This window comes from Apteryx mantelli, chromosome 2 (genome assembly GCF_036417845.1).
Source record: "Apteryx mantelli isolate bAptMan1 chromosome 2, bAptMan1.hap1, whole genome shotgun sequence".
Taxonomy (NCBI): domain Eukaryota; kingdom Metazoa; phylum Chordata; class Aves; order Apterygiformes; family Apterygidae; genus Apteryx; species Apteryx mantelli.
In genome coordinates this window covers 45989467-46010906 of record NC_089979.1, presented here as the reverse complement: position 1 = coordinate 46010906, position 21440 = coordinate 45989467, and the positions used below count along the sequence as shown (strand labels likewise).

The 21440-nt window shown below is 40.5% G+C and overlaps 1 protein-coding gene across 2 annotated transcripts in view; it reads left to right on the top strand.

Annotated features, from left to right (window-relative positions):
* TPD52 (tumor protein D52) overlaps positions 1-21440 on the top strand; it is a 139397-nt gene that overhangs the window by 28709 nt on the left and 89248 nt on the right. Inside the window, exons 2-6 of one of the 2 annotated variants that reach the window (XM_067290574.1) lie at positions 3298-3413; positions 5561-5709; positions 6640-6741; positions 14320-14368; positions 15496-17018. In XM_067290574.1, coding sequence (XP_067146675.1) covers positions 3298-3413; positions 5561-5709; positions 6640-6741; positions 14320-14368; positions 15496-15612 — 533 coding nt within the window. In that variant the 3' untranslated portion in view covers positions 15613-17018. Of the gene's footprint in view, positions 1-3297; positions 3414-5560; positions 5710-6639; positions 6742-14319; positions 14369-15495; positions 17019-21440 lie in introns of those variants that run through there. The other variant, XM_067290575.1, reaches the window with a different exon arrangement.

Here is a 21440-nt window from a genome sequence, read left to right as displayed (position 1 = left end):
AATGATAGGAACTTCAGGTCAAAATAGAGCATGAACTTGGGTTGGAAAAAAAACACCCAACAAAAACAGAACCCCCAAAACCCAAACCAACCAACCAACCAAACCCAAAGCACATTCCAGACCAGAAAACCTGGGTGCAAGTTGAATGGCTCTAATACTTTGCCTACCATAGCAGGCTGATGGGGGGTTAAATTCTATTTCCCTGGCAGTTCAGGAATGTGTTTTTCAGAGTTCTAATCAACTAAATTCTCAATGCCTTTACTTGGTTCATTTCAGTAGATCTAATAAACTGATGGGCTAGAGTATGTCAGTCTTAGTACAGGCACCTAAAAACTGACCTTAAAACTAGATAAGACAATAGTATTCCCAATATTGGATTTCCCTCTACAGAATTTTCATTCCATTTAAGAGACTTGAAATGCTAACTTGGTTACAGCCGTCAGAATACCAAACTACTAAATGAAGTGGTTTGCTACTTCCAATATGTGAGAGAAATAATGCAATGAAAGGTAACAAATTGAAACCCAATAATAGGTGTTCTGCAGGAGTAAAGAGAAGAGCATACGTGACAAATGCTCTTTTGATATCAGATTGAGCTGAACTATTTCCATCTACCGGCTGACTGCTTTTTGCTTGGTTTCTTGCCCCCCACCCCACATAAATACCCAAGATGTGCCGTGCACCTTTCCGTAGGAAGCTGGCTTAAAGCCAGGATTTCACTTTCTGTGAAACTGTGGGGAGAGGATGGCAAGAAGAGGAAGGCTTGGTGAGATATACAAGGTGAGGCATGGAGGACTCCGAATAGCAGTGATTTCCTCCTTAAAGGATCTAGAAATAGGAAGGGAAGGGAAGGTGTTTCCCTAGCTTCTTAGCTTTGAATCTTAAGGTCAGTGTAGGCAGCAAGCAGCATAAACTCCCTTAAAACACTAGTTTTCCAAAAATAAGATATATTCCCAAAATGGAAACTACCAGTATGGGAGACAATCCAGCATGTTTTCCTACTGCTGAATTCACTTGATCTATTTTTAGTGAGATAATCCAGATGACTCTTCATAACCAGTTTGAACAGACTTTCAGCTGGACGTGCTAATACTCTGTAGTCTGTGATCTTTGGTACTTGCAAACCTTCTGAAATCACTTTTGAAATGGCAAGTTCTGTAGTCCCTAAAGGGGTTGCAGAGTTAGAATGAGGACAGCATTCAGAAAGAGGTTAACGGACCAGAGACTCTAGAATGTCAGGGAAAAACGCAGTCGGAATTGTTACCATTTTCCTTCAGTTATGGTAACTAACAGCACAAACAGCAAGTTAACTTAAAAAAAAAAAAGGCATTTTTGACAGCTTGATGTTAAGGAAATATGCTAATGGAATATATAAATAAAGTTTGTAGACATGGGCAGTAATCCTTTGTGTTCAGTGCTGTAGTGCTGTGCTTGGTTTGGGCATTAGTCTTAAAACATTCTTTTCTCCCTAGATTCCTGTCATAAAAGTGTGTCAGAAAACCTATAGAAACTATGTTATGTTAGTCCAGAAGACAGACATAAATCTCTGGAAAAATGTGGTATAGACTTCATTTAAAAAAAAAAAAAAAAAAAAAAAAAAAAAAAGCAAGCTTGCAGAATGGGGTTTAAGTCCTTTTCTATTTCTATATGCTTGCTTATCAGTATCCTTCATGGCTAACTTAACGCTTAAAAGTGTTCTGTCCATGTAGCAGTGTGATCCTTATAGAGGACAGGTATTCTGGATACGAATACAGGCAGAAAACACACCATTATGGAAAGAATTTGTGGAACCAAGCTTTACTTGAATCAAGGAAAAAGGACTCTCCTTTTTCAGGCTTGTCAGCTGCTAGGAACATGTTTCATAGAATAATTTTTGGACTGGCAAAATCTTTTTTTCCAGACTTTTCAGCTGATTGTGTTGTAGCTATTTGATATCAAGTCTAACAATGAAATCATAGTGGTGGTTTCGTTGCTCACTGGATTGTCTGATTCTTGGACCAAATGGTATTATGCAATGCCAGCAAAAGCTGCTAGAATGAGGATGGAATTTAGTCTAGTTAATTGCTATAGTGACTAGTCAGGGTACGTTACTTAACATGTTCCCATCTTGTCTGGATAAGTGTGTTTCTAACTATATGAAGGGATAGAGAAAATGGTTGTTCTCGTGTTTCACTGTAAACACTTCAATGCCAGCCTGTTTTTAACAGAGTGACTAGCTAATATCTGGAAAAAATCCACATGCAACTCTCCCACTTCTGGTTTATTATTGATTTACATGTAACTCTAACCCATTCCTGGTTTGTTTAGCTATTTATTTATTTTTACACACACACAGACCCCTCTCCTTCCAAACAAATGAAAAAAATCTTTGTTTGTTTTCTTCTATTTGAAGGTTTGGGAGTTTTTTTGGTACTAATTGTAAAGCAACTTCTTGAATACTCTGTTGTCTTTTTACTTCTTGAATAGTCTGTTAGTCTGGAGACTGCAGAACCATTCCAATATCCAGTCTTTCTGCAAATTATTGTCTTTGCAAATTAAGATCAGTTTCCTTTATTCTGACAAACTATATGTTTAAGTTTCAGCTGTGAAGATTCGAATTGGGAAATCTTGCTGGAAAATCTGTTCACTGCATTAAAAGGTGTTTCAAATGGAACTGCCTTAATGTCGAGGAGGAAAGCAGTGACTTTCTTCTAGTTCTGCAGTACTTGTGCCTTGCTAGCCGCAATGGTCCCAGTTACTGGGGACAGAGAGGCTGAGCAGGGTGTGATGGCAGGTTCATACTTGCAGTGTAACTCCTTTCTCAGTTAGCAGTATGCTAAGAACAGGCATTTTTCTCTGATCCAAAGAGCAGTGAAGGAGGGAGCCTTCTGTGCTGATGTTGAATGCCTCCAACGCTGCCAGAGTTTCATGCTGCTTGAGCGAGATAGAGCAGTAGGCACGTAAACTCCTGTGCAGAGGTTGCCTGTGAACCACTGGTTGAGAGATAGTGCTCTGTTGCCCTGGTTTCTATCAAAGCAGTGGGCCATGTTGTTTTCGGCGTGTTTCCAGTTCCCTTCTATAGTCAAAGTTGAGATTTTAAAGCTGATTACACTGAGCTTTAAAGCAACTCAGTAGAAGAAAGTCAGTACAATGCCTTCCTGTTTCCTGCGCACCAGAGTGCTTGGGGACCATGACTCTGCTGTCCTCTCACCTGTTTCACCTGTGCTCTGGCACAAAAAGGATGTATGTTAACATCTAGCTGCTGTCTGTTTGGCAAACACATGATGATGTAACCTTTAATGGTTTATTCACCTCAAGGACTGCTGCGAACTGACTCTATACCTGAGGTTGGAGAGGATGCTGCTGCTACGGTTAGTATGTCAGAAACGCTGTCGGAAGAAGAACAGGACGAACTAAGAAAAGAACTTGCTAAGGTAAATCTGCTGGTCTCTTGGAAATAGTTCTCAAGCTGGTCTTGATAAGGAAAATCTGGGGTAATGCTGTTATTGAAATGATTGAACACAGAGTTAATGCTTTGCATATTCATTAGTTGAGTGTTTAAAGCTGGGTACTGGACTCCTGTGTATTGGGGGAGAGAAATGGTAGGTGGCAAAGGGAAGAGAACATCCAGTTCTTCCTATGGAAACTGAGCTAGAAGTATTTAGCGCACAAAACTCTAACCAAAGTGTATAAATGTCTAACCTTTTTTTTTTCTCTCAAGTGAGAAGGGGATAAATAAGCTATCAAAGAGCATAAGGCTGGAAGCTGAAACCAAGTATTGTCTCAGCTGGTGTGGAGTGACTGAACCTGATATTTGCATGAAGGACATTTTGCAGTAATATGTGTGCACTGCCTTGCTAATGTCACTGAAATCAGGAGAAAAACTCCTTAACACCAATGTAGCATTAAGAAGCAGGCATTCTCTTTATTACGGCACCGGGTACACGGGGGATAGCTTCACCCAACGTGCACACCGTGTGTCGCATTATCTAAAGTTTATATTGCTCTATTCTGTGCATATGCATTAAATTTCCATGAATGATTATACATATTCATTCTATTTCCTAGAACTAATTACTGCATTTACATAATCATTACGCATGCGGTCTGAGTCTCTGGGGGTCTTCTGTGGGGGTCTCTGGTGGTCTCTGGTGGTCCCTAGTGGTGTCAGAAGAGGTGTCACTCAGCATCTTGCCATGAACTTTGCTCTACTCTTCCATACATGGTCTCAACTTGGCCCGCTTCCTTGTTTGAGGAAAAACTGTTTCAGTCCTAATCTTGGCTCCAACTGGCTTCTGCTGGTTTATCTGTACTTTCTCAGGATGTATCAGTCCCAGCTGCACCGGTGTCCTTGGGTATGTTTGTCTGAGGCTCCTGTTGAGACTCCTTCTTGTCCGAGCTGGTAACAGTTCCCCCATTCCCCCCCCCCCCCCCTTGAGACTCTTTCTTGTCTGGGCCTTTTGGTAACACTAATGGCTAACCATGTAACTATTCTTATCCATAATTCATAGTAGCAGAAAAAAAATTAACTTTTAAGAGCAAGTTAAAATAGCACTCTTCAAAGGAGAACTAAATGTTTGAACCTGGTACATGCATTTCAAAGCTGATAAACTCAAGCTGCATTGAGAGGCTTTTCTCTTTTGTAGCTCTGTGTGACTTTAGGACCCTAAAGGATATACTAGACAGAACTTATGCCTGAGATTGGTGTACCAAGGTCAACTGTGAAATGCCAGCATAGCTATTTAATGCAGTGTTTGTTTTAGTGCTGAGGATTATTCCATGCCAAACCAATCAGTTGAAGATGGTGGGGGAAGTCTGGTCCTGCTGGACCATCATGCTGGACTGAGGCATTGAAAATAAAGGTGCATTGAAAATACTGTTATTCCTGCAAATGAGTTTAAATGAATGGTCAGCCTGCCATCCTGAAAATAGTGGTCCAGTCTGGATGAGCAAGTAGGGCTGGACGTATGCCTTTGCCTTTATACATGTGGCCTTAGTGCCTTTGTCACATCTATACAGGCCGCAAAATGGCACTGTAAAACTGGGGAAGGCATTGCCATGACTGGATCCAGCCTAAAGTTGCTGGGTTAAGCCACAAAAGAACCTTTCTGTTTGAGTAAGGACACAAAACTTGTGTGTGGAACAGATACGCTCTGAGCTTCCTGGCACTGTTTTAACTTGGTATCTCTTCTGACTTGAAAGAAAAATATAGCCTTGAGGATGGTCACAGGTTTGACTAATCTTTGAGCTTCACATAGGCTAAAGCTATCAAAAGGTAACTACCCTGTCTGGTTTAGACAACTATCTTGTCTCTAATCACCCTGTCTTTTAGAGCTACCAATTTCTTTTTGGATATTTCAGTAACAGGAATAGCTGCAAGTATATTTCTTTGTGACCAGCTGGCTCTTGTTGTAGAGTACGTTGAATTTCCTTTTCAGAATTTTGAAGTAACTGAAGCAATATTAGAAACATGTCAGCTTCTCCATGACTGAAACTTAGTAGATGCTTTCATAAATACGTAGTTAACAAGTGATCTAAGCAAACATTTAACTTACTTCTATCATCAACTCTGCTGCCATAGGTAGAAGAGGAAATCCAGACACTCTCACAAGTGCTAGCTGCCAAAGAGAAGCATCTAGCAGAAATCAAGAGGAAGCTGGGAATTAACTCATTGCAGGAACTAAAGCAGAACATCACCAAAAGCTGGCAAGATGTCACATCAACCACGGCGTATGTACCAGTTCATGATAGTCTGTCTCAGCTGTTGAGGTGAAAACTGTGTAGTTCTTGTGTCATGTTTAAACCTGCTGTTCTTGTGGGACTAGATGACGATAGATAGATGATACAAAGTTAAGCTCCACTAAAAATTACCTGGATAAATCATTGTAGCCTTATTCCAAGAAGGCTACTATTAACCATGTCATCTTGTGCAAAATAAGAATGAGGGACTATAATACGAGAGATTCTAATACACTTCTTGCCTGACAGAACAAAACACTACTCAAGTAGTGCTCAAGGTGTCCTAAATCCAACAATCCCTTCTCTTCCAAACTGAAAAATTATGGTAAACTGAGCTCATGCAGGAAGAATACGAAGTCACAGTTAATATTCTCACCAAATAAAACCATTAGCTTAAAGACAGGAGTGAACTGCCTCTTACTGCAATTAATGACTTTTAAAGACTGTAAGAAGATGTACCTCTTACTGGGAAAACTGTTATGGTAAAGTTTATTGACAAAACCATTCTGTATAAGATTTGAGATACTTGACACAAAAACATAAACCTCTGTTCTTTTTTCCTATGCGTGTCTAGGGTGTTTCTTTTTATTTTTAATTTTTAAAAGTTCTACAATAGCAGGTTGCAAGCACCAATGATTTGCAGATAAATAAAATACCAGTGACATTAGAGCATCTTTGCTTCCAATTGCTTTGGGGGTGGGGTGGTACTTGGATGTCGGTGAATTTGATCTGAAATTTGAGGTGGCAGAGATACTGTAGCTGAAAGGGACTGAAAGGATTGAATCTAATCTCTTTTGTAGCTTGTTTAGTCCCCCCAAAATCTGAAGTATATGTTTAGGTTTGATACAAATTTAAGTACACTAAAAGGTTCCTTATGTGTTCTACTAAGATAACTACAGACTTAATTTTGTTTGAACACAGATACAAGAAAACATCAGAAACCCTATCTCAGGCTGGTCAGAAGGCGTCTGCTGCTTTTTCATCTGTTGGCTCAGTCATAACCAAGAAGTTTGAAGATGTGAAGTAGGTTTCTTCAGCTTTTCCCAAGTAGTTGCATTTTTGATTTAAACAGCTAATCACTGAAATAAGCCCATGCTGATAACATACCTAGCTTTTTACAAGTTAATCTATCAAGAACCCTCAGCATCTGTTTTAGGAGTGCTTAATGACTTGCTGCAAAACGTGCTTGTGTGTCCTCACTTACGCAGAAGAGTTGAGTGGTGTGTATTTTACGTGCGCAAGAGAAACAATGTGTGCTATTTCCTCCACTGCTACTCTGCTTGATCTGGTAGCATTGCAGGTGGCAGTGTCTTCACCTGTACTTGCATATAGCATCGTCATTTCTCTTCTCTGGCTTTCTCAGGCTGTGGAATGCTACACTTGAACTTTGAAAGTCTTTAAACTTTTTTTTTTTTTTTTGATGTGTCCTGTATAGCGTGTTTGGATTCCTTAAGTCATGTTTATTTCTTTTTATGCTGTTCTACCTCATAGCAATGGCTTGATTTTATTACAGTTTGCACTTGTTAATTCTTATGTATTAGCATACAAAAACTAGTTCGACCTTCTGTGTCAAATGACACAGCCCTTTATGCAAAGTAGGGCAAATTTGGTGGTCATTTTTAGCACTATATGTGTTACGAGCTTCATGAAAAGTCTTCCTGAATGCAATTCATTCATATGATTAATTTACATTTTTTTTGCTTGATTATATAAGTCTTTCTTTTGGAACATATAAAACCCCTCATCTCTGGTTGTAACTTATCATGAAGAGTGGATCAAATTTATTTTTTCAATTATTGGACAAATAAAAATCATACATTATAACTGTTGCATTGGAAAACAATGTAATAAAATCAGTCCTCTGTTTTTAAAGTGCTGCCATTAACCTCTTTTTTGCTTTTCTAAGTCTAATGAAAAAACACTTTGAGGTGCAGTTACACAGTTAAATACTTTGCTTCAGATTTATCAGAACTTCCTTTCTCTCTTTAATGCTTACTCTGGCATTGTGCAGACTGCAAGCATTTTCACATTCCTTTAGGTAAGGTGGGCACAGGAATTGTTACTAAAACAAAGCATGTAGATAGACTGTCTCCATTAAAATCTTTAAATGACTTTTGTCTGTAAAAGTAACTTTCTTCTCCAGTGTTAGGAAATGTAAAACTGTAGTTCTTTTAATGTCAGGGAAGATATTTCTTCATGTTTACTTAGTAAGTATCCCAGAACATGGAATCTTGAGAATATGTAATCAATGACACTCTCGTTCTCTCTGTTTTGTGCTCACTCTTGCTTTCTCTGTTTTGCTCTCCCGTGCTTGTGCTCTTTCTTGCACGCTTTCTCTGTGGATCACACTCTCTCTCTTTCTCTCTCTCCCTCCCTCCCCATATGTCCCCCCCCCCTTTTTTTTCTCCTTTTCCCCTTCCCACGGCCTTTCTCTTAAGAAAGGAAGCCGTTAAAATGGTAAAGAGACAGGACACAGTTTTGAGGTCAATGGCATGCAGAATTCCTTCTTTTCTTTGTCTGTACAGTATTTGTGCCTTGATAGAATAGTAGTTTCCCCTCTTGGTGTCTATTACAGCAGTTGTTTAGCACTGTGGCTCTAATCTAAATTAACAGAGTGTAAGTGCAAAATAGTTCATGCATTCTCTGTTCATAGTTTGTCCTGTGAAGTTGTCCTTATCTTTGAACGATTACTTTAGCAGCTCCAGATACTGAATAGTTCAGTTACCTTGTGTGCCCTGGCCTTTTTTATTCTTACTTTAAGCAAATATTCAATGTAAAGGTTTCAGTAGTTAATTGTAACAGCGTGTAAGTCGTGGCTTATGGTGTTAAGGCTGCAAGTTGAAAGTTGATGCTTGTAAAGGAGTAATGACTGGCGCTTAAAGGATGATACGCTTATCCAAATGCATATGTGTATAAAGGGAGTGTGTATAAAGGAAGTACAATCTGAATTCTGACAGACTTTGCAAAAAAAAAGTACCCAAATCACTCTTAATGTTGCCATGAGAGTCAACAGGCATCAGAAGAGCTGCATTTAATATGGAGTGTTCCATTTCTAATACCTTCTCCTGCCTCTGTCCTACCACTAGCTTGATCTCATCGCATTCTACATGGCCAGTGTGAAACTGTCTCTGAAGTTGGCTTTCCTCTTGCTGCTTGCTGAGAGTTAAGTAGAATGAAAGATGACAGAATCATAAAATAGCTCAGGTTGGAATGATGGAGGTCATCCAGTTCAGCCTCCTACTCGGTGGTCTAACTAGATCAGGTTGCTCAGGACCTTGTCCATGTAAGTTAGAAGTCTCTCCAACTATGGAGATTCTATAATCTATCTAGGTGACCTGTTCAAGTGTTGGACAATCCTTCTTTTTTTTTTTTTCTTATTTTATTGAAACTTCTTGAGTAGCAATTCCTGTTAACTGCCTCTCATCCTATCTATGCGCATCTCTGAGAAGAGTCTGGCTCCATCTTATTTGTATCCTCCCAGTAAGTAGCTAAAAGCAGCAGTAAGATATTTAAGGATGTAGGTATTGGGCTCCTAGAATATAAGCTAAGAGCTTTAGCCCTGTAGGCAGAATCTGGGAAGATGGGCAAGATGGGCAGCCCAGGATAGTATCAGAATTCTGGCTCTGTGCTGAGCAGAAATTCTATGAAGTGAGCTCAATTTGCTCAAGTACAAGAATAGTAGCCTGTCTGAAATACCCCCCCTTTGTCATCAACATGACAGAGGGAGACTGGAAGGTATCTCTATTCCTTTAGGATGCAGAGAACAACTGCTGCCTTAATAGGGTTCACCTTTCTTCCTTAAGGCTATAGTGTTTCCCCCACTAGTAACAGACTATTCCAGCAAGCAGGCACAGACTCAAAGCTCTCTTCTGGTCTCAGGAATTTAATACCTCAACATCCAACGAGAGTATCTTGACTACCCAAGTTAGTGGCTAGGTTGGTGTTGAGTACTCTCCACCAGAAACTCGGCCGCGGAGTAGCAGGGAGTGTAAGGAGCACAGGGCCCAAAGGAGTTGCATTGTTGGTGTGCTTCTCGGGGAGAATGATAGTAATGGAAATTCTAGGTATGGCTGTAAATAAAAACATCCACACTGCTCCTGAATTTTTTTTTTTTCAGGGGAGGGCTGGAGAGAATTAGTACTGTTCTAGATCTTACTTGCACTTGAGCCGGAGCTAGAAACCTCCGAACAACCGGTGAACTTAGGTCCCTGGATTATGTGACCAGTAAACTGGTGTCTCCTGTTAGGGCTGCACAAGAAACTAAGAGCTGATGAGCCCAGTACTTACTTGAAAAAATACTGAATATTCTTATTAAACTCTCATGTGGCCTCTTCATCATGACTTCTCTTACTGTTTTAGCTTAAGGACTTCTCAGCTGTAATGACATTTCTTCTGTGTTGGACTATTTCCAAATATTCCATGCAGCAAATATCATATGCAGGTCTTCGTGCCCTGTGAAGTGATTTTGGAGGGAGATGTAAAAGGGAATAAGGCCACTAGTCGATCTGGGAAAATGAAAAGTAATCAAATAGAGAAGGAGAGAAAAGACTCATAGTGCAAAGTTAATGCATTATTGCTTTCTTTTTGTGCATGCTTCCTCTGCTTTCTTTTTGTTATGCTGAAAATTAACTCTGTCCCTTACTAGGTTTCTCTTAATACCTTTATTCTCCTTTGTATGAACGTCTTGATTAGCTAGCCATCTTTGTGTAGGCAATGTGGGAAATAGCAGAAGTACCAAGACGCGGCTCTGAGCAAACTTCTGTGTAGTCATTAGGATTTTGCACATAGTGTGAATGCAGTGCAGGAGGAGTTATGGAGCTGAAGTCTTCATCCTCGCCCTGTTCTGAGATTGTAGAATAACTTTCTTTGCTTGCTTTGGAAACCTGATGTGATCATTGATTCCTAAATATCATCATTTATCAACTGGAAACCTAACTCTTAACTAACAGCACCAACTAACTAATGCTTATGAGTTTTTAAGCCTCTGCTTGCTGGGCAGGGACTCTGGCATACTTTAACTGACCAGTTTCAAAATGTGTGTCAGTGTAGTAACTATAAAACACTTGCATGTAAAGTGTTACAAACCTTTTAATGCAACAGAAAATACATAGAAAGCTGGAGAGCAACTTACTGTGGCTCTTTTTGTTTTTATTCATTTTAAGCTAGGGGTTTGCTTGTGATTGTTGTAAAATGGTCTTCTAGTCTTCAAACTGCCCAGCTTTATGGCCTAGTTGAGTGAGTGCCTTAATGTGGCATTCCATAATTCGGGAAAAGAAAAATGGAGTTCTCTTCTTTGTAAAGTTTTATAAAACCTAAATCTTGCTTCTTTGCACTACTTCAGAATGAGTGATTTGATTGGGGGGGGATGGGGGAATCAGCTGCAGTGCACTTGGTCTAGTACAGTTCTCTTGCAAACCAAATCTGTCAGTGCTAAAACTGTATATTCTGTTATGGTGAAACTTTACAAAACGGATTCTGAGTATACATAAGCTGTACAACAAAGTAAGCTCTTCACAAATATAAAAATAGCTTTTCCATTAAATGATCTATATGGGATTGAATTAAATTTCTTTAGACAGCTATTGGAACAAGATCTGCAATATATCATAGGTAGCTGCTTTTCTGTATGAGCAGGTTTGCAGATTGTAATATAGAGGGCAAAATAGGTATCCTTCACCCTCTTTAGTCTTAAACATTAACAACCCTTCTTGCAGGGTAAGGGAAAGTGGCTGCCCATGACTGGACAAATAAAATTATGTAGTATCAACCTAGTTCTGTACTAAAACTTGGCACATAGCAAAATGACAATTTTTAGTAGTCCGCAGTGCAGAACAGGGAATATAAATGACCCTCCTGAAGACAGTCATCCTCTGCACGCTCTGGAAAACTTCATGGAAGCCAAATGGTCGGGAAAGATGAAAAGCAGCAGGAATGGGGTGAGGGGGAAAGGGGTGAAACATGGCTAGATATTACTGATATGTGGTAGGCCAGCATTTGGCACTTGAGTATCTGATTGCCAGCATATTGTACCCACAAAACAATCTTAAGTTGTGCATTCAGCTACCCAACCATAAGGGGACTCATTTACGTGTATCGATGATTTTTATTCCTGTACTCTGCTGCTGAGCCTGCTGAAAGAATGTCTTAAAATTCCATGTGCAATGAACATGGAGCCTTTTTTGCTTGTGTGAACATACATTCCATTGCGTTGAGATACTAATTTGAGTTTTGGAGGTGCAACACAGGTGAGATTTCCTTGCCCCCAGCGATTGCTGGCCAAGGATTCTATTGAAAGGTGTTATAAAGCCCGGTTATGAAAAACTGATAACAGTTTTTCTAACTTGCTCTTGTAGTATTCGACAAGAAACATTTAACAGACTAATTTGTATCTAGAGTAAATAAAGATTTTCCAGAATATGGAACTAAATTAGATTTCAGGCATTCTTGAAGCTATTTGGGAGTTGTTTAATCTATATCCACTCAATTTATAGGAGTAGATAGTGTTGTAACTAAAAAAAACAGTAAGCGTCTAGCAATATTGGCAGGTTACAAAGATCCTCCATAAATTTAAGAACAGCGTTGAGACCAGGACAGTCTGATAAAACAAACAATCTCTTGCCCCTCAGCTTCCCCTCGCTTAACCTGATTTTGAATAGATGTTGATATGACTGCTTGCTCTAGATAATCTGTATTAATGAATATGGAAATTTATACTGTACTGGGGCTAGAAGCCTTCCAAATGTAGGAGTAATTTTTCTAATGGGAAGATTAGTTGATTAATAAGACTCTTGAGTATTCACTTTCTACTTGATACTGTCAAAACTAGAAATGTAGCATGCTTCTCATTGCTCGAAAAACTTAAGTAGACTGTTGCAGCTATACAGGGTATGAACTTATTAACAAGCATGGCACTTGGGGGCAGGAAGTTGTTGCAGCTTTTGCTTTGTTGTGCTTGAGTGTGTGCATGGCCAAGCAATTAAAAAACAAAAAAACAAGGAGTTACTATATAAGAATATTTTGCTATTTACTAGAAAGTAGTATCCAGAACCAGCTTTCTAAGCAAATTTCTTCACAGTCAATCATATAAACTAACCTCTTGCTTTCTTTTTCTTAATGCTGGCATTTAGTATACGCTCCATACAACATTCAATTAGCATGCCTATTATGAGGTAATGTATGTTAATTCATGTTGAGTTTGTTTATTTTCACATGTGGAATCAAATCAAATTGAAATCTAATAAACAAATATTAATAAAAATTTATTTGTAATGAATTACCAGTATTAAAGTATAGGATAAAATTTGTTTTAGTTCTGCTTTAATATTAGTGGTTATTGCACATCTGGATTGCAACTAAATGTACTTTTTTTTTTTTTTTTTTGCTGTTCTAAGAATTGAAACAGCTTTTCCCTGCCCATTGGAAATGTAGGGCTACTAGATGATTCCAAGTTTGGAAGACTTAGCATCTATTTTAGAACTGTTTGTGAAAGCAAGTAGGAAATACTGAGGTTTCACAAAAAGTCTCTTGCTGACTTTGAGTGCTTGCTTCTTCTCTGCTCTTGCTTGGCTCTGTGTCCCTGTCCCCTGAGAGAGTCTGGTTTGATGTATGTGCTGATTACTCTTAACTCTGCATTTTCCTAAATGAGAGCTGCTAAATGTGGGTGATCTACACAAATACTAAGCAAGGGAAAGGGGGGAAGCTTAAGACTTCTTTCAAAAAAGCCTCCTTTCTTTCATATTACACAGTAATACTTTGTGGAGTCTGCTATGAATCCTTAGTTCCTGGTCCACTGAAGGAAGCATTCTCCATTCTGCATAAAGGCTAAGGTGCATAAGCTATTGCACAAATTTGCAAATGATACTGATAGCTAGTAGGAGCATATAGCAACTCTTCATACCCTAAGAAGATTGCACTGGCCCTCAGCATTGTAAATCCTGAGCTGTGCTGCTCTTCAGATGCAATGCTTTATTGTCTGTGATCACAGCTGTCTCCAGCACTTAAAAAGCAAGGGGGAGTCTCCCTTGATTTTAACATGTTAGCAGAAAATACCAGTGTGAACTGTGGTTTGTTAATTGAATTCATAGCTTATTAAATTAAACTGGTTTTCCTATAACAAGCAAAACCCTCTATCATAACAAACTTTCTTCAGCAATACACTAGGGTAACCAGAAGTGATGACTGAGTTTTTCTGAAACAAATCCTTTAAGTGAGAAGCCTATGAAATTGGCAGCAAAACTAAGTTAAACTTAAAACACTTGCTAAGTTCTCCTTTCCGTGTTTTGATGAAAGATCCTACCACTGAGACTGGCAAAGCTTATTTACAGTGCTGACTTCTATTTTATTTTGAGTAGTTTGGCTCAAATATAAAAATGAACTGTGACTTGAGTATATTTGAAGTTCAATTTTGTAGTACTCTTGGAGATTTGCATCTAAACTATTTTTGGGCTACCCTTAAAAACAAAGAAAAAAGCTGAAAACATAAAATGCATGTTGACTTTGAAAAAGTAACTGTTTCCTTGTCTTTTGATATTTATAGACTAACTGGACATGGTTTTAATTCTGTGGTTCCTTTCTTTCTTTCTTTTTTTTTGTCGTCCCTAGAAATTCTTCAACTTTCAAATCGTTTGAGGAAAAAGTTGAAAACTTAAAGGTAAGCATTACTAAAATGTCTGAATGATTGTGGATCTGTATATGTGGAGTAAACGCTTAAGTGGACTCTGGATACCCGTTTTTTTAGTTACTGGTAAACTGTTGAAAGTGCTTAAATGACTTCTAAGTACTGTGGAAATGGCTTCTCTGCCTAATGATTTGAGAACATAAAATAGGCATCCTGAGCCTCTTATAGGAGGATGCCCTTAACTAAAAGGACTAATAGCTGTCTAACCTACACAAATGGCTAATATAACATACCTAATATTATATATCCAGAATGGTCTAGGCTTTTATTTCCAAGCCTGCCCAAGGACTAGTATTTTACAGAGGAATATAGGAGGTTTGTCTTACACTTCTGACATAAATATGTAAGGTCTTTGCATCTGTGAGTAAATTTCAAATCCAAAAGGCCCTAAGTGCCAGAAACAATCATTAATGGCTTCTTCAGATAAAAATTCACCTTAAAAATTGCCAATACGTGTAATAGGAACCATATCTGACTGTCCTTTCTCATGGGAACACTGGGTTGGATGAGAAGCATGGAAGCAATAGCATGGGGAACTAACAATCCTCTAGAGGACTAGATGGCCCTAATATTCATGCTGTCCCATGGAGTAGGTACTGTACTGAGAAGCGAAAAGGCAAACACATTACCTGACAAAGTAGAGTAGTTGATACACTCCACTCAAGAGAGAGAGAGAACTCAAGATGTGTTGTTGAGACTGAAGATTGTTCAGGGGTTCTTTCTGGGGCAGTACGGAAGTTAGTTTTAACTCTGCATCTTTCAAAGTCTAAATGGCTTGAAAGGCTGCATACCTGTATCCACTTTTAACTGAGTGTATGTGTCAAGCTTCAGGCTCATTACAATTAGGGCCACTTCATGCTTTGTGTATCTTGAGGCCAAAGGGAGGCTGTTATGTTAAGCTGCTTCTACTGATTCTTCTGCACTTGATACTCGAGACTTGTCTTTTGTGTTATTGTGGAAGTAGTCCAGTCCTGGAAAAGCTGCCCTACTGAAAACACATACTAAACTTCTTGATGCAGAGGTACTGTTTTTATATAGTTAGCCATACTTCGTGTGCTAAATAACTGCAATTTTATGTTGAGACTCTTTCTGTGTTCTAGTCTAAAGTTGGAGGAAGCAAACCTGCTGGGGGAGACTTTGGAGAAGTTCTGAATTCTGCCGCCAATGCTAGTGCCACAGAAACTATTGCAGAACAGACACAGGAGGAGACCCACTGAGATTCCTGCCTCTGTCCTGCTACCCACTGCCAGATGCTGCAAGCAAAAACTAAGTACACTTGTAACATTCTTTGCGCTCTTTCCACCAGATGTGCTTTTATTTAGCACATAGCTATTTTACCAGATTAATTGATATCAAGCTTGTTTGTGGGTTCAAAATATTTTTGAAACTAAAATACATTGTTTGGGTTTTTGTGTGGGGAGGGGAATTTTTATGCCTTTCAAGCATTTAAAGGACTTATCCCTAATTTGAAGGCAACCTTTAAAATATAGCATTGAAAAAACTCTTTGGAGAAGTTAATTATACTGTACATATACTGTGGATACATAACTTCTTTTCAGTCTGTAACTACTGTTCAACTTGATCATTATAAATCTACTTCTGCCAAACTGAAGCTTGTTACTTCACTCCCTTGTGATTATTTCAGTTAAGTGTTGCCTACATGGGACATCAAACTAGGAAGATCACTCCCAGCTAAAGAAAGGACTGCTGCTTCAACATGCTTTACTTAAGTTATTCACAGCAGGATTACAGATATGTAGGAATATACTGTATTAAGAGCTTTTTCTTTGTACAACAGATGTGGATAGGGTAATACACAACACCTGAAACTTACTGATTTCTCTGTGGATCATCAGACTAGGAAATTTTTGACCATTGCAAATGGAAGCAAGATGCCTAATAGTGTTGGTTTAGTTGGTCTACCATAAGCCTTCCATTCTCATGTTTTGTACATGATCTTAATGTGTAAAGATACACTTGTCTGAGACTTTTGATATGTTGTGAATAGATTCATCTTAAACCACACATGATGGTGTCACATTTACACTAACAAAGCATGGAATGTAGGCATATGCCTGACCATGAAAGTTTTTTAGTTTTTCTTTTTTGGGCATCAAAACAATTGCTCTCAGATGCTAATGTTAAGTTTCACTGTAGTCCCTGTAGACTGAGCATCTAAAATCTAAATGTAGCTCTGCTACATAAGTCTTTTTTTTTTTTTTTTAAATGTTAAAGGCCTGCACCACTTGTGCCCCTACTCCTGCGTAAGGCCACAGAAATCCATTTTGAGAGGTGCACCATGTCATTGCAGCATAGACATCTTACAAGATCTGCTCTTCTACCTGTTGCTTTATCCACTGTATGTACTCTTGAAAATTCTTGTATTTTGTATGTTTCTGGCACATGGTGTCTGTAAGATTACAACTTTTGGCAAATGTTTTATCACCATGCTTAGAACTGGAAACAACTCTTGAAATATTTGTGTGAAATCCATGAAACTCCAACTACCACAAATGTCTGGAGGAAAAAGAAGTACTGGCTCCTGACAACTTTGTTAGCATGTCAGATGTAATGTATATGCTTAATTACACGAGAAGCTTAATAAAAGCCTGTATGTGAGGAATGTATTGTCTTGGAGAATTATGTAAATAGAGTAATTTATTTCTAATCAAAACAGTCTTTTGAATTCAGTTTGGTTTCCATCAACATAGTGCTGATATAGATCTAATCTGTGCATGGATGAATTTGGTATTTCTAGAGACTAGGCTTATATTGTCTTTTAGTTGCTATTCTATATATAAACTGCACGGATTAGTTTTAAAAGTTCACAAAGTGTGTTACAGAAACGTACCCACGGCCTCTGATAGCTATACTGTTGGCAAAGAAATGAAGGTGATAATTGACCAACACAGTAAGAACTGAGCTCTTCCACTGTGGGATCAACAACACATAAGGCAGCTCCTTGGGGGATGTTATCCTTGCTTTAAGGGTTCTTTTTTCATCTGTTTAAACATCTGCTGGCCCTGGAGTGCAGCTTTCTGATTATTAAGGAAGATAGTGGGTTTGTTGTTTCTTCCCTCGGACCAAATGGCTGTATCAGTGGGTCTCTATTATATTAAACTCTGCTTTCCTATTACAGCCAGGGAAACAAAAGGTGAGTTAAGCAAACTGCAGCATCTTTCTCTGGGTTTCTGCAACCTCCTCTTCAGTGTGAGTAGCCTTATAGTGGCTGTTGGAATATAACTTCTACCTTAAAGGATGGGGCAGGCCACAGCAGGTTAATGTCACTGCAAACACCTCCATGTAAACGAGGCAAGGCTGCCGCCGTTTCTACGTCTCGGCGTGCCAGGCCGGCTCCGCCACCTGCACACGGCCGAGCCCCAACCCCGCGGTCAGCAGGGGCCGCTGGGCTTGCTCCTTCCCCCGCTCGCCCTGGTGCCTGCGCAGGGCACACGGCGGCGGTGAGCTTTCCCGGGTGCCCCAGCCGGGCCGAGCAGGCGGCCGGGAGCGCTGCGCTGCCCTGCCCTGCCGCCGCCCCCATGCTCGTACGAGCGGCACTGGGGGCTGGAGCTGGCCTGGCGCCGCCAGCTCGGGCTCGCCTCAGCGGGAGGCCGGCGGGGGAAGGAGGGGTCGCGGCCAGGCCCGCTCCCTCAGCCACAGCGCCCGAGCGGCGCCCCCACGGCGCAGCAGAGCCGGGCGGCTCTGCCGCGGCCGCCTTAAGAGCGCCGCACGCTTCCCGCCGCAGCTAAGATGGCGGCGGCCCCCGTCTGCCCCGCCCCGCCGCAGCTGGGCCCTGCGCGCTTGCGCTCTGCGGTGCCCGGCGCGTGCTGGTGACCTCGGCGCCGCGCGGGGTTAGAGTTCACGCTCCGCCCCCCCACGCGGGTAATCATGGCGGCGCCGAGCTGGGGCCGCGCCGCCCCGCGGAGAGGGGCGCGGGGGCTGCTGGCGGCAGTGCGGCGGTGCAGCGGCCGCGCCTCCGAGGGCGCGCAAGCTGCCGGCCCCCCCCGGCAGCGGTCTGAGGAGCAGCCGTGCGCTGCCGCCAGCGCTGCGGCCGCCGGCCCGCAGCAGGTGAGGGCGAGCCGGAGGGCGGCGGTCACGTGGCGGGGGTGGGGCCCCCGGCGTCATGTGCGCGCGGGTGGGCGGGGCCTGGGACGTGGCTCGCACGTACCCGGGCGGCCGCGCGCCCGCTCGCTCTCAGTGAGGCGTCGCGCTGGGGTAACGGCCGCCCGCTGCGATCGGCAGCGCGCGGGGCGCCGGGACGGCGGAGTTCGGGTGCGCGGCCCGCTTCAACTGCGGCGAGTGACTGAGCCACGCGGGCGCCCCGGGCGCCCGCTGGGCCTGGCTTGCTGTCTGGCCCGTCTCGCAGAAAGCTGAGAAGGGATGACTAGGAAGGCGTGTAGGGCAGGCGGGCTTGTGTTCCCTGTGTGCGTTCCCAACTTTCAGCCGTTTGGAAACAGTTTATCGTTTCTGTTTTAGCCAAAGACTGCTCGCGAGTGTGACTTGGGAGTCTGGGGGGATGCTTTGATCACTATAAATGATGTCATGTTTATAAAAACGTTGTTCTGTTACTTCTCTTCCATCTCACGCTTTATATCTTTATAGCAGTTTTTTTTCTTCAGATGATGCCAAACTGTTGTTGCAATACTTTATTAGGGAAAAAAAAAAAACAGAAAAGCTTACAAGGTAATACTAGATTCATGGGGGAGAGCTTTTATTTCTTCTGTTTTACAACATTTCCATCTCTATTCTGTTACTGTAATTTTGAAATCTAGTCAGTTCCTCCATTTTTTGCCCTAAATGTCTGGGGCGCATATGATTTTTGTCATGTTTTCTTTTTTTCTGTTCAGAGTGTTCCTGACTAGTGTATTTGTTTTGTTTTGTGTTGTTTTATTTTTAAAGGTTAAGTTTGTCCGTAATAGTTCTTGTGCCATAATAGTCTGTGTACCTGTCTATATTCACAGTGAATATAAAATAGTTATTATTATTTTTTCTTTTCTGCTAATTATCAAATTTTCTTTTTTTTTAAATTTCCTTTCTTACTGGTTCACAGTGTGTAGTAATTATCTTATAAAAATGTTGACATTTTTATACTTTTTTAAATGTATTCCTACAAACATCTAACTCATTTTTAAAGAAAATGCACAAATAGTTTTTGATGTTTAGAATACAAGACACAGATGTACAGGCAAAATTATGTCCTGGCTTTGTGTACAGATAGAGAGAATGCAGAAAACTTTTCATAAAAGAAGTGCAGGTCTGATTGAAGACCTGTTGGGCCAGTACTACAAAGATTTGTAACAGAAATATTAAGATTGATACAAGTGAAACATGAATGGAAATGTGAGTATGTGAAAGAAACAGCATAACTGGGGTTAAAAGAATGAGGCAAAACAGTTCCCCAGGACACTGTTCCTAGCAGTAAAATCGAGGATTGTGATGTTTATGTCAAGGCCCTCAGTCTGATAAGGCCACAGCACAGATGACTCATCAAGAACAGATCTTGCATCCTAACAACAGGAGGATGGCAAGAAGGGTGCAGCATATCTTACATGCCATCCCTTTTCCTGTTACTCCACTATGAAAACAGTTATTTCAAACAAACAAGGAGAAACAGCAGCAACATAGCCTAATATTTATTGAAGCTGAAGTAAGCAAGATTCTGAAGCAAAGGACAAGCCTGTGAACAACTGTTGACTCCTAAAAGGTATAAAACATTTGTCCAAAGACTAGTTGTCATTGCCAATCAAGAAGAACCCCCAGAGGTGTGGTGAGGCCTTGAAAGCTGGCATCTTTTGTCCCCTGTGTGATCCTGCCCAGACTACTTTTGTACACGCTTTTCGGTGCTTGTGAGTATGTGGGTAAGAGAGTGAGAGTGAACGAGATCTACGAAAGAATAAATGAATATGAGTGGGTAAAATCAACTTAGAGATTTTGTGAATTCTTCTTCTGTAAGATCTTGCATGTATTTTGTTATGCCGATTTTCCTACAGGATAGGCTGTGAGAGTGGGCAGTAACAGACATCTAAGGAACCACAGAAGGAAAGTGGTGTATGTGTACTAACATACTAACTAATCCAGAATATCTCTTCCAGGCTGAAAAATTCTCATCTATTTGGTTGTTCCTCATGTGGAAGCGAATTGCACACTGTTGTTCATCCTTGTCACTCTTTGTACCTTTTCCAGTTCTATATGACCTATCAGGTACTGGGATTACTGAGGGGATAAGTATCATGACAGGTAGGATAGTGAGATTAATTCTGTGAATTAGTATCGCAGGCCTGTCTTAGTACTAGGAATATAGAATTAGAAATGTCTTCAGTCACTGAATCCAGTACATGATATCCCAAATTTCTGTGTAATCTTTAATCCTCTCTTTTCCAATGAATATCCATATTAACAAGACTGTGCTGGGGTTGAAGGTCCATCTAACCCAGTATTCTGGCTCAGATGGTAACCTAAAGTAGATGTACAGAGAAGAGTTTAAGAATGGATCCAGTTGATCTAGCTGTAGAAGATATCAAACTCTTTTTTTTCTGATTTTTTTTTTTTCTGTTGAAGAGAGAAGTTAGGAACTTATTCTTTTCTAATTCTATCTTCAAGTCTTTAGAGGCTCTGTATATGTACTGAACCAACACTGGCATATCAGAATCTGAGTTTCATTAAGTAGTAGTAGGTCTGCAGCTTCCTTCTCAAAGAAAACTCAGAATTTTAATGTTGTGTAGCAATTTTGTTTTTTTACAACATAAATTTCAAATGTAGTTATATATACAAATACATATATAAGTATAAATACATATAATACAATATAAAATCAAATGAGTGTAAATTGAAGAGCAGGAACAAATCTGGATTTTTCTACCCTCTACTGAATTCCTTTCTCACTTGAACAAGGGGAAAGACGATATCTTTATGTGTGATATCATGGTGATGTTAGAAACATAACAGTGAGATGGAGTAGGATTGCCCTGAGTCTACTTTTGTGCTGGTCTCAGTCCGGCTAGCTAAGCACTCTGAGAACCCAAGTGTGATTGATCTATTCATTGTT